Below are 13,889 nucleotides of genomic sequence, written 5' to 3' on the forward strand. Positions count from 1 at the left end.
CAAAGTCAGTGAGCTATGGCTAGAATGGGCATTTTGATGAGCAGAGATTTCTTTTTTATGAGAATTAACTCAAGATCAGTTTTTGTTACCATAACTGTGGTCTGCAAAGAATCAACATTTACTTTCAAGAATCACATGGTAGAATCTGAGATCCCACAGTTATTTCTGTTCTAAGTTCTGTTCAGGTACCACTGTGATAATTGTTGGTGGATGATGATGATGATTGACAGCTACTGAATATTCACATGTGTTAATAGACTCAAGTTAAATTATTTAAGGCCAATTTCTTCCCTGATCCAAACCGTTGAAGTTAATGAGGTTGCATGGAATTGTAGATCAGAATAGAATAAGGGAAGTCACCTCTAAAAGCACTGGTATGTAGGTGTTACGATTAAGAAATTATTCTAATGTTTTTGTTTTTCTTTTTTGTTTAGATTGGAGGTTATGCTGTGCCCTTCCTAGAGGGATGCTGCAAAACATGTGAGTGACTAATGAGACTTCAGGAATCAGAAAAGTCCATTTAGCATGTGATTATAATAGGAGCAAGACTAGCTTACTGTTGCATGAGGGCGTGATTCTGACCTCATTGACACTAGAAGCAGGATGGCCTTTACTAATACTTGTCAGAAGTATATTGACTGGAGCTAATGGAGTTAGACTAGAATAAAACTGGTGTGAGATCAGACCCAGGGTCCTTTTTATGGTCTAATACGATACTTCCAAAATCCAGTGAGACAAATTCTCCATTAAAGTTTCAGAGTTTTTGCCATTGATTCTTATGAAGTCAGTATTTGGCCTGATGGCTTTGACGTGCACCTGTCCTCTCCAAATTAACCTGCAAATGAGTGTTTAATTCTACTTTAATCCTTCAAGATCAGTGTTTTATCTGTTCAGGTATTCTTGTCGTAAGTCACAACAATTTAATACAATTATTTGTATTTCCTTTAAATTTCCTTTTAAATCCTATCTTCATATCAGTAAAAATTTATATGAATTTAAATTTGAATATGAGTATAAATAAATAGATGTTTACAGCAAACATTATTTAAACTCATATGCAATTGACTGAAGTAAAATGGAGTTTGAGGAGTCAAATGTTGTGCAGATTACCTTTATGAGAGGCTGCATGTTCTGGAAGACTGACCAACAGGTTAGGAGATAGCAAGTCCTAAACTCTACCCCCAGCTCGCCTAGTGACGTGCTGTGAGGAATTGGCAAGTCACTTTGGGCCAGGTTCTGTCACCTTACTGATGCTGTGCAGTGCCTTACTCATCTAGTAGCTCCACAGAAAGGAATGGAACTACTTGTGGAGTCAGGTTTTGTACTACTCAATATGACCCAGGTTGGCAGAATATGGCCTTTGCCTTTCTATCTCTGGGTTTTCATCTGTAAAATGGAGATGCTCTCCTTCACAGTTGTGTTGAGGCTCACAGGAGCAAGCAAACTTAAGTCCATTAATGGCTATAAGCCAGGATGGATAAGGAATGGTGTCCCTAGCCTCTGTTTGTCAGAAGGTGGAGATGGATGGCAGGAGAGAGATCATTTGATCATTACCTGTTCGGTTCACTCCCTCTAGGGCACCTGGCATTGGCCACTGTTGGTAGACAGGGTACTGGGCTAGATGGACCTTTGGTCTGACCCAGTACGGCCATTCTTGAGAGGCTCAGCTCAGCTAGCTAATATTTGTGCAGCACCTTGCACATGTAAAGTGTTATAGAAGTGAAAGAGATGTTCCATATCTTAGAAATCACTGCTACTGGTTTTAGTCTTTATTCTGAAGAACCACTTCTTTTCTTTCTGCTTCATTAAAGTTTCCGAGTTGCCTGGGAGGTATAATAAAATCTTGAAACTTATGGCAGTGACTTCTAAGATATAGATCATCTCTTTCACTTCTATAGTACTTTACATGTGCAAGGTGCTGCACAAACATTAGCTATCGCATGTAATTGGTTTAAAGGGACATAATATATATTACACTAAGCAATAATTTCCCCCTCAAAATACAGTGCTGATTTATATTATTTAGGGTATTTTAAGATTCTACTATATATACATAAATATTTGGTCTCTTTTCCTCTATCCTTATTTTGTTTTTTTTTAAACTAGAAACTAATTATCTTTTTTTTTCTAAGGAGGAAAATTGTTGATTAAGAGGAGGAGGAGAGAAATCTGGTGGCTATTTATACTTTACAAGATATTGGTTAAATACAATTAATTCTAGCCTTGAGTTGAGGCAATAAAGAATGGCTTTTCCATTATTCCGTGTAACAATACTATAGGCTAATTATGCTCACATGATCTCATAGATCAGCGTATTATCTGAGAGTCCTCAAGTCTTCTTTCTTAAATGCAGAATTGTACATTATAATATAGCAATACCACACATTTATTGCGAAGCATCTCATTCCATACCAGAATTTGTTGGGAAACATTTTGAAATGTAATGAAACTTGTAAATTCTCAAATTTTTGAAGTTGTTGAATTTTAACTAAACAGAGTAATTAGCCAGGTTGGTCAGGATACTGAAGTTAGCATTATGAAGAATACCATAGGATCTTTACAGGGTACATGAGGTAATATGTTTCATTGGACCAATTTCTGTTGGCCAGAGAGACAAGCTTTTGAGCCACACAGAGCTCTTCCTTAGATCTGGGAAAGGTATTCCCAGCAGCAGCGCAGAAGAGTCGGTGCCCACTAGAGCACACTCTCCTCCAGAGCCTGGAATGGAAACCAGGATTCCTGAGGCTCATCAGAAATTTCATCATGTGGCATCATATTGACACACCTGGGTCATCAGCAGGTTTGGAAGCTTTAGATCCACCCCACAGATCTCTGCCTTTGAGCTAGTGGAGTAACTGATACAGTAGATTGTCATCTTCCATGTGGACCATCACTAGAGGGGAATGAGATGCTTTGCCAGTGGGTTTCAGAGAGAGTTGCTGATAGCAAAACAATGATAAGCCTCAGATACCCTGGGTTCCATTCCATGATTGGAGGTGTGCTCTAGTGGGCACAAACTCTTCTGACCATTCCTCCAAGCTTGATCGCTTCTACCCCATCCCATCCAACCTGTCAGTCTTGTCTTTTTCCCCACACTAGGCTGCCCCTCCCAGTTCCATTCTCCTCACCTTGGCAGTCCCTCTCTCCACTCCCCATGATTGTTCCAGTCTCAGTCTCCTTGCCCAGCAAGTCCTAGTCTCATCCATCTGGACTTCCCATTCAGTCTCTGACCCTCAGTCCCAGTCTCCTTGCCCAGCTATTTCTAATTTCCAGCTCCTAGTCCCAAGTATCTTTGCCTAGCCAGTATTAGTCTCCACTCTACCCCTTTCCTGACTCCTCATCTGATTTGTCTGTCTCTCTCTCCCATCCTGACCTCTAGCAGATGTTGCCCATATTTTCCATCACCACTGACTCTCAGTTAGGGTGACCAGATGTCCTGATTTTATAGGGACAGTCCCGATATTTGGGGCTTCTTTTTATATGGGCTCCTACTGCTCCCCAACCTCAGTCCCTATTTTTCACACTTGCTCTCTGGTCACCCTTCTCTCAGTCCTGGTATCCATCCCTGACTCCTCATTCAATCTCAGTGTCCATTCCCCCAGCTTCTTGTCCTAATCTCTTTGCCCAGGCAGATCCAGTTCTCCTCTCACACCTTGACTCCTTGTCAGATCTATCTCCACTCCCCCTCTCAGCTCCTTCCTCACACTCCACTAGTTCTCAGTTCCAGTCATCCTCCCTGGCTACTCATCTGATCTCATTCACCGCCCCCCACATACACACACTGGTTCCCAGTTTCTCTGCCCCCAGTCTCTCCCCAACTCCTTGTCCCAGTTTCCTGGCTCAGACAGATCCAGTCCCTCCACCCAGGGTCTCAGTTCCATTCTACCATCCTAAGCCCAGTCTTCACTGCAGGCTCCAAATGCCAGTCATGATCTCCCTTGCTATTCCAATTCTCAGTCCCACTTCCCCTCCCCCATCCCTGCTGTCGTCCAGTCTCAGTTTCCACCCCCATCCCCGACAGGATCCTTGTCCCAATCCACTTCCCCTGCCTCCTCCCGCAGGTTTGGTTCTCGTCCCTGCTGCATTCAAATCAGGCAGCTTCTTCCTCTACACTGCCTGGGCCCATCAGGGAGGCCATTGAGAGCACAGGAGAGGGAGTCTCCCTGCCCTCAGATTTGGTGGCTGGACCCAGATAAATAAAATAAATAAATTAATGGAGATAGCCTATCTTCTAGAACTGGAAGGGACCTTAAAAGGGAGTTCAGCCCCCTGCCTTCACTAGCAGGACCAAGAATTGATTTTGCCCCAGATCCCTAAGTGGCCCCCTCCAAGGATTAAACTCACAACCTTGGGTCTAGCAGGCCCATGCTCAAACCACTGAGCTATCACTCCCCCCTGTAGAAAAGGCGAGAGGATTTTGGGGTCCTTTGTCCTGGTGGGCTCTGTCCTTTGCATGCCAGAAATCTGTTTCAGACACTTGTCCCTGGTTCTGAAATACATTTTTCCCATAACTGTGCACTCCATTCAATTGTCCCAGCTGCCATTGCCTCCCCTGACATTATACCTCAGGGCACTGACTGCCATTTAAGTCAGCTAGTGGACAGACAATCTCTCCAAGAGCCTTAAAAGAAGCCGTGTACTTTCTTGTCAGCTGGTAAAATAATTTGATATTATACTTCCGGAAGGGCCAAAATTAGAACCTTTTTGGGGATTTAGACAAAACAGGACCATTTCTTTTGGGCGTCATTTTCCAAAACAAAATCCAACCAGCAAATTAGAGCCAGAACTTTTGAAATTTGCATTTGCAATGTGTAATACCTATTCATATTTTTCAATGGATAAACATAAATTCAGAATTCATATTCCTAATACAACTGATTGTATATCTGTATAACCTTGTAGATCCAGCATTTATTATATGAATCATATGGCCCAGACTGAATATAAAAAAATCTGTAGCAATAAGATTTTCATGATAAATAGTAACTGCATAAGACATTTTATGGATAGGATCACTAGCATCTTATCTTCATTTGAAATACCTTATCCTCATGAATCACTATGCTTTTTCTCTCTAATTTTTGCAGTAAAACTGCAGTTTAAAACATTGCCCTGTAATGAAATCTACAGGAATTTCACAAAAACATTGAGAACTTTCAAAAATAACTCTTGTGGGAAATTATATTCCTTCCATCTCTTGGCCCTAAGTCTAACAGTAACTTTGAGGGCCAGATTCACCACTCGCTTACACCAGTGTAAATCAGGAGTAACTTCACTGAAGTCATCAGAGTTAAAATTAAGGTAAAACTGGTGTTGGTGAGGGGAGAATAGGCTCAAAATACATCACAAGTTGTCAAGGTTTTTTCCCCCACTTTGAACTTTAGAGTACAAATGTGGGGGACCTGCATGGACCCTTCTAAATTCCTAGCTTAGATCTGGTAACGCTGCCACTAGCCAGAATATACTGTCTGGCACACTTTTTGTTCCCCCAAAACCTTCCCTGGGGAACACAAATCCAAACTCCTTGGGTCTTAAAACAAGGAGAAATTAACCATCCCTCTCCTCCCCCCCCCAGACTTTCCCCTCCCTGGGTTGCCTTGAGAGGCTTCACACCAATCCAAACTCCTTGGATCTTAAAACAAGGAGGAATTAACCATCCCCCCTCTTTTTCCCCCACCAATCCCTGGTGAGTTCAGACTCAATTCCTTGGATTTTAAAACAAGGAAAAATCAATCAGGTTCTTAAAAAGAAAGCTTTTAATTAAAGAAAGAAAAGGTAAAAATTATCTCTGTAAAATCAGGATGGAAAATGCTTTACAGGGTACTCAGATTCATGTAGACTAGAGGGAACTCCTCCCCCACCTTAGCCTTAGATTCAAAGTTACAGCAAACAGAGGTAAAAATCCTTCCAGCAAAAAGACACATTTACAAGTTAAGAAAACAAACATAAAACTAATCCGCCTTGCCTGGCTATTTCTTACAATTTTGAAACCTGAAAGACTGATTCAGAAAGATAGGGAAAACCTGGGTGTACGTCTGGTCCCTCTTAGCCCCAAGAGTGAACAACGAACAACACAAAAAGCACAAACAAAGACTTCCCTCCACCAAGATTTGAAAGTATCTTGTCCCCCTATTGGTCCTCTGGTCAGGTGTCAGCCGGTTTACTGAGCTTCTTAACTCTTTACAGGTAAAAGAGACATTAACCCTTATCCGTCTGTTTATGACACAAGTATCTAAACAATATTGTTTGAATTCCTCCTATTCTTGCTATTGTTTTCTAGATATTTTATATTTAATAACTACTTCATCATAACACAATGAAATTTTAAGTCGATTTCCTTTTTTTAAGTTCCCTTTTCAAACATGAGTGTGTCTGACCATAAAATGTTGACTAGTGATAGAGGGACCCTTTTGGTTTATGTGTAACATGTTCAAAATGTAATATTCTTACCAGGTTCTGGAATGTCATTGTTGTTCCCATTTCCCGTTAGCCCAGTCACACCTACAGCTAGCGCTAACTGTAACTCAGGTACATTTTCTTGGAAATCAGTAGGAACAAGTCAAACAGCACCATTGTTGATTTCCAACAATGTACTCCCTGATAGGAGCATCAGGCCTCATGTCATCAAATCATGTTTGAAAGCTGCATTGTAGTATTAACTTTCTCATTGTTCAGAACAGCTCAGATATATTTTTTTTTCTTTTCATTTTGCACTGTATGGGCAGTGCATTGTTGTTAGCCAACAATGTACTGTTGGTAGTAAGCATTTGCATAGTATTTAGTTTGCTGCATGTGTATTTGCTACGTTTAGAAAGTTGGCTAATCACTTTATGTTTATAGTGCCGTAGAACATAGAGACTAATTGCTTTGCTCATTAAAGCTTACTGTTCAAATAACTTTAAAATATTATGAGGCATTCAGTGGCATATGTACAAGAAGCAGTTCATATTTTCTAATCTATTGAAATCAGGACAGTATACTGGAACTATATACCAAAATAGTTGGGGACAGACAATAACAATCACAAGTATCTGCCTTACAACACATGGTATGAATGCTAACCTTCACTACATTAATCATGTGAAAATACAAGTACACTTTGCTACGTAGCAATTGATATTCACTGTAACTATATAAACAATATGTGCTGCAACATCACTGCAGGCCAGATTCTGCATTCATTTGCACTAATGTCAGTCTGGAAGAACTCCATTGATTTCTGTGTCATTCATCCTTATTGACACCCAGGTAAATGAGAACAGAATTTGACTGTCAGTAATGTTACAGCACATATTATTGTGTATATAGTTACACCGTACCCATGTCTCTATTGGAGGCACTCATATAATATGTTTGAACCAAACAAAATGTACAGATCTCAGTACAGTACATATAGTTACCTACAATGTCATATGCTATCTATATGAAAGTTGTTCTAAGGCAAACTATGCATGTCTGTCAGTAAGTGTTACTAAGAACCATCAACACACACATGCAAATACTCTGCATTCTGCTCTTGTTTCTGAGAAGTAACACACTTGCAGTGCAGCCAAGATTAACTCAGAGCCATAATCATACGTGAAGAATTCCCTACCCCAGGCATCATCTACAGTGTGGTAAGAGAAGCAAAGAGCAGGAATACAACTGACCATTTTCAGTTGGCCAGGGACCACTTCCGTGGAGACAAAAGGAACAATGGTGAGTTGTTTCTATTAAAAAATGTTATTTTATCTTTTCTCTGTTTGACATGCCTAGTGGGCATATTGCTTGCCTATTCAATGTGCTTTTATCCTATCCAAGATATAATTCATTGATACTTTTGCCATAGTCAGTAGCTAACTATTTTTTATTGGAAAAGTAAAGGGAGGAAATAATCCTCTTAGAAAAAAATCCACGTTCTAAAAATCTCTGCTGTACTTGGAGTCAGTTGTTTGTCAAAACTTACATTTGCTTTTCTTAGAGAAGCAGCATTTCCTAGTGGTTAGAGCAAGGAACTGAGCATTGGGGCTCATGTGCCAATCCAGTCTTTGCCATGATTTAATATGTGACTTTGGGCAAACCAATTTGTCTTGGTTTCCCTGGGGATATTAATATCCACCTTTTGTATAGAGTTTTGAGTTTCTTGGATGAAAGGCACTACCAATGTATAGGTGGAAAATATTGTGAGGGCCTAAGGGCTAGATCCACAAAGACGACTTAGGCTCAGACTTACAAAATCTAACTTTAGGTGTTGTGACACCTACTGGAATCTGTAGGCCTGAGTTAGCCACCCAGGCTCCCTAAATAATACACAGAGAGAGATCAGTGCCTAAGAATGCAGTCCACAAAAGCCAACACTCCAAGTGGAGAGCTGCCTAAGCTAGTTCACAGGAAGTGCCAAGGAGTGGGGCAGGGCCAAAGCCCTGCCTCTCTAATGGAGTTACACACCCAATTGGGGACTGCAGGGAGGCAACTATTTCTGCTCAAGATTCTCAGCCATGAACTCTCTCCTGGAATTAAGGGTTAAGCATCTTCTCTTCCCTCCTCCCCTCCCCCCCAAAAAACAAAAAAAGCAGTATTCCTGCCCCTTGATTTGAACCTTTAGTCAAAGCTAGAGCACTCAGCCAGGATGTGGAACACTGGGGTTCAGATCCCACCTCTCCCTGTTGTGGGGTAGGGATTTGAATCCATGTCTCCTGCCTCTCCAGCAAATGCCTTTACTACTGGGCTTTTGGATATTCTGAGGTTGAGCTGTCTCAGGCTCTCTTGTTGAAACTATTCAGTAACAGAATAGTTTAACAGGAAATTGAGCTTGGGTCTCCTGCATTCAGGGCGAGTGCCCTCACCACTAATGGGCTAATGGTTATAAGAGGTGCACCAACCACCTCCTCCTCTGTCTGTTGTGTTTTGTGTAGGGCCTGATTCCTGAGACTGTCCCCTGGATTAGGCCTGGGGTACGCCTTATTTGAGACTCTCTCCAGGGTTTAGGAATGAGATAGGTGGCTGTGCATATGCTCATTGGCAGATTTTTAGGTGCCTAGGGGACTTTTCAATGGAAATTTAAATACAACGGGAATTAGGTATCTACAGAATTATGTGACTGCTGGGCTGGGGTTCTGAGGATCTACATTTTGGACTTATGCACCTAAAGTGGCAGTTAGGTGCCAAAATCCATTTGTGGATCTAGACCTCAGCATTCTACAGTATGATGCAGTATAGGATCTGCAGTAGAACTGCAGTCATTCAACTAATAGAATGGACTTTCTCTTTTAGATCTCCTTTGTGATGTGGGTTCTCCAGCAGGAAGAAGATCATTTCCTTTGCAATCAGACACAACTCTTTCACTCCTGCAACCACTGAACTTTCTGCATGATCTCTCTTCTTCAAATATTCAATATTTCCTCCTTTAATTATGTTTAACCCTTTGTTCATTTTATATCTGAACAGATATTTTAGAATGTGTTTTATCTATATGTTTTGTATCTTTTTTTTCTTGTAAAAATAAAAAAAGTACAGGTAGTACAAATAAAAATTGGAATTAAGTATTTTCTCTTTTTATTAGGGGTTGTCTCTCTGTCTTTTTACACAGAAAGTATGAAAACACAAATCTTTCCCCAAACCTGCCTTACATAGTTGGCAAAACCGTGTGTTGTAAGGTGTTTATTACCAAAAATTGATTAAATACAGTCGTTTGATAGTGTTATGACAGGAAATGTATGTACTATCAATAGTCTTCTCCCAGGAATGGTTACTTCATTTTGCCTTCAGAAAACATTGTATTATAGGTAACGCATTTTCAGAATGACAGAGGCTACAATACTGCGTAAGTGGCTTATGGATTTTGTCCTTAAAAATTTATATATCTGAAATAAATACATTAGAAATATAATTGAATACATAAGAGACAGTGGACACTGTCATTGATACGTGGAATAATTACACATTTGAAAAGTGAGGATTTAAATACAAATTGCCTCTTTGTCAAAGAGGTTTTGGTATATGTTGTGATGTATTATTTATTATCTTCTTTTGTATCCCTTTAGCCTATAACACATATAGGAACATTGCTATTTCTGAAATGTTCAGAACTGTGAGCTGATGTTTTTCAATCAATGCATACTTTGCAGGTAAGGAAGATGGGAAATTTTGTAAAAAGGTGACTGTTAGGATGACTATCCGCAAGAATGACTGCAGAAGTAACACACCAGTAAGTAACTATCATCATTTGTTTCCGGGGAAGGTGGGAAAATAAGGAAAGATGGAAATGAGAAAGGTGTGGTGGGAGTTTAACTCTGCTGTTGTATGCATTCTATTTCTGACTTGGCCTCAGGGCAGAAATTGACATGTACCACAGATGGATCTGTAGTGGCTCACATGCAGTGGTCATCATTTTAAAAAGTCAACATTTACTAATAGTTACAATGCTGTAGTATCTCAAATATCAGTTATACTGTACATTTATAATTGGAAATACAGATCCAGACCTTCAAAGCAATGAGCACTTCTCTACCACTGAAGTCAATGGGAATTGAGGGTGTTTAGCACTTTATAGGTGATACCCAGTGCCTTACAGGATTTGTCCCTGGAAAGAACTGTCTTTTTAATAGTGATGACAGTAAACAGTGTATTTAGCCTGTAAATGCCACAGGATAGAGATCATGTGTCCTTAAATTTTTCAAAAGCATCATACTCACCCATGGCACTATCTGTAGGAAGAATGAGGCCATAATCTTGGTGCTGGTGTTTTACTACATAGACTATAATAACACTTACTAAGACAATGTTAAACTGAATGTTTTGTTCCAAGAGTAAATGAACATGGGAAGTATAGTTCCAAAATGGCCCTTGGGGTGGAACTGTTCATTGCTGCTCCCCTGAGAGACCAGCAGTGCCTTACTGAGCAGCATGGCAATGAGGTGAGTGTCAGGGATGGGAAGTGGGCAGGAAAGCAGACCCAGAAAGGCAGGGCATGTGGGAAGCAAGCACTAATCTGAGGGTATGGAGAGACAACTGAGACTTTCAACATGGCCACAGGACTTCCCTCTCCTGAGTTAATGGTTGAACAGTTGAAGGAGCCCAGCCATAAGGTTAAGAAGCTTTCTGGATGGAAGGGATAGCCCATGGACATAAAGGCGCTACCAGCTGAAGTTACTGTAAGCAACTGTTACCGTGTTATTGGAGTAAAGTTCTTCAGTTTTCCTAGGGAGTGTTTCTGTACCCGAACATTCCTCCTTGGTAAAGCAAAGAAACTCCAAAGGCCTCATTATGTATTACAGCCAGCCAGTGACGCTGAATATTGTGTATTAGCCAAAGTAACATTATGAATTCTTTACAATTAAATCTCAGAAAACCTTTTGTTTTGAGTATGTTGCATAGTGGCCAAATCTTAGTCTCATTGAAATCAGTGAAAAAAGGTCCTCAAAATGTGGGCCTAGCTGAGTCATTTTTTTATTCACATGGGCTGAGATTTTGAAAGAGGCATAAGGTAGTTTGCTGCCCAGCTTACATTGAATTTCAGTGAGATTTGGGTGTCTAACTCCTTTAAGGCCTCTTCTGAAAAATCTCAAACTCAGGTTTTTTAATCATTTAAATGCAATGATCATTTAAAATGTTCATTAACAGGTAAACATTGTTTCATGTGATGGAAAATGCCCTTCTGCTAGCATTTATAACTACAACATCAACACATATGCAAGATTCTGCAAATGCTGCAGGGAACTTGGGTTACAAAGACGAACTGTGCAATTGTACTGCAGTGGCAACTCAACATGGGTCAACTATTCAATCCAAGAACCTACCGACTGTTCTTGCCAATGGTCTTTAAACAACATTTCATAAAAAAGCAGCCAGTGAGTCCAACTATGGAAGATATACAATTATTCTCAGTATGATAAAGAAATTTTTTATATCTTGTTCTTAGAAAATACAGTTATCCATCCACTGAATAGTATCATTGTTTAATATTAAAAAAACACAGCTATTTTGAACTCTTCTAAATTTTGAAAGAAAGGATTAGCATCACCCATTTCAAGTTATCTTAATGTTCACTTCCTAGGAATCATCTCAAGAGTTCTCGTGATATGTGCCAACATAAAAAGGAAAGGGATTTCCTTTGAAAGAGACAATCAGAGGAATAATGCTTTATATTTTATTTCTGGAGGTTTGATCCATTCTTTGAAAGCCACCCAGTAGTATTTTACATACTTGATACATAAGATGATCTGGCAGTGGTCTAAGACCTTGAATGTGTTACAATAGTGAAAACACACTTGATGCATATGAAAGAAAATTACATGGAAAATAATAGAAGAATATCCAGATAAAATCAAATTGATATTGCAAAATAAGGCACTCATGAGGAATTAAATTATAGACATTTTTACCAGAGAAACATTTTCAATACTGATAATTGTATATAGTATTCCCTGGTAATAAGTTTGATTTTTCCAATGTATTTTACATCGTAGTGTAAAACCTTTATGTCAAATGTGTAATGTATAGGAAATATAGATTTTTTTTTCTTTTAGGTTATCCAGATTAGATATTGGTAATAGATTTATCCAACATATAAACTGTACGATGTAAACTGAAAACATACAATTTTGTCAAATGAAAAACACATTTCCCATTACAGTTATATAGATGCACTTTATCTAAACAAACTCTTGCCTTCTAAAGTGCACCACATGTTAAATGTGACTTGTACTGTTTGTTTAGGAGAATGAACTTTACTTTGAACCTTAACTTTTTAAAGAACATGTTAAATTATTTTCATAAAGACAAAAGAAAATCAAAATTCTATTTGGTCTCATGTCTATTTTAATAAAGAGAAATAGTTAAATCAATAAAAATTGTTACCACCTATGTCCAATGAATGTTTTATGTTGCAAAATGTTCAAATTGTAAAGTACAGTGTTCACAAACAAAGTTACTTTTTAAACTTGCAACAACTGACCATATTATGAAACCAAATATTTTGTTAACTAACCCTCACCACAACCATGCCATATGAATACAGCAAAATTCCAAATGCTTTAATTTTAAGAAGTAGGGTTATATGAGTATCTAAGATTTTAAACTTAGGAACCTAAAAAATAGAAGTGTATTGTTGCATAATACATTGTAAAAAGCTGGTTTTTTTTTCCAGTTAATCCAAAGAAGAATGTTTTGTTAAAATCAATCACATGAACATTTTTCTATTAACATTTTTTATATACTGTACATGTCATTCCTATAACATCTAATAAACAACAGGAAGGCTTATTTCATTACAATTTGTTTTCTTATTAATATTAACAACTGCTTACCTTTATGTCATATTTACTAACATTTTGTTTCAGAAGTATTCACTATTTATTCATTTGTTTTTTACTGTAGTTAGTATTAATAGTCCAAGCGTCTGATGGTCTGATACTAAGCTTTAGAAGTAGAGTTTAAGCACTAAGGTTTAAAAACACTCCCATATAAATGTGTTCATTTTGTTCTGAATCTTTCAAAAATATTTTCATACCCAAAAATTCAAATTTCAAAAATTTCACATTTTAGTCAAAATAAAATAAAAATAAATCCCTGCTGCTCACTGATGGCTTGTCTCCTGATCCTCACCAACAGACAATCCCGTATTCTGGAGAGACAAAGCTATCAGTTATGGATCTGTCTCTGAATCTTTCCTTCAAAAACAATTTGTTCCTAAACTGTGAAACAGTATAGAATTATTGTAATGAATAAACTCTATCCTAAACAAACAGAGCAACTTTCTTACAGTACAACAGTTGCATAGTCAATTCCTTTAACACTTCACTTAGGGATGGAGAAATTATTTTTAGGCTGCATTGTGGTAGGAACCAGACAGACACATAAAGGGACATTTCCGGTCCTAGAGAGCTACTTTATAAATAGATAAGACAGAC

At 38.7% G+C, this 13,889-nt stretch overlaps 1 protein-coding gene across 1 annotated transcript in view; it reads left to right on the plus strand.

The window, feature by feature from the left end:
* Nucleotides 1–13,136, plus strand: part of OTOG (otogelin) — a 175,218-nt gene extending 162,082 nt beyond the window's left edge. The window contains exons 54-56 of the mRNA XM_030560499.1: nucleotides 435–480; nucleotides 10,107–10,186; nucleotides 11,602–13,136. Coding sequence (XP_030416359.1) covers nucleotides 435–480; nucleotides 10,107–10,186; nucleotides 11,602–11,817 — 342 coding nt within the window. The 3' untranslated portion in view covers nucleotides 11,818–13,136. The remainder of the gene's footprint in view (nucleotides 1–434; nucleotides 481–10,106; nucleotides 10,187–11,601) is intronic.
* The last annotated feature ends 753 nt before the right edge of the window (nucleotides 13,137–13,889 follow it).

Source organism: Gopherus evgoodei, chromosome 4 (assembly GCF_007399415.2).
Source record: "Gopherus evgoodei ecotype Sinaloan lineage chromosome 4, rGopEvg1_v1.p, whole genome shotgun sequence".
In the NCBI taxonomy this organism is placed as follows: domain Eukaryota; kingdom Metazoa; phylum Chordata; order Testudines; family Testudinidae; genus Gopherus; species Gopherus evgoodei.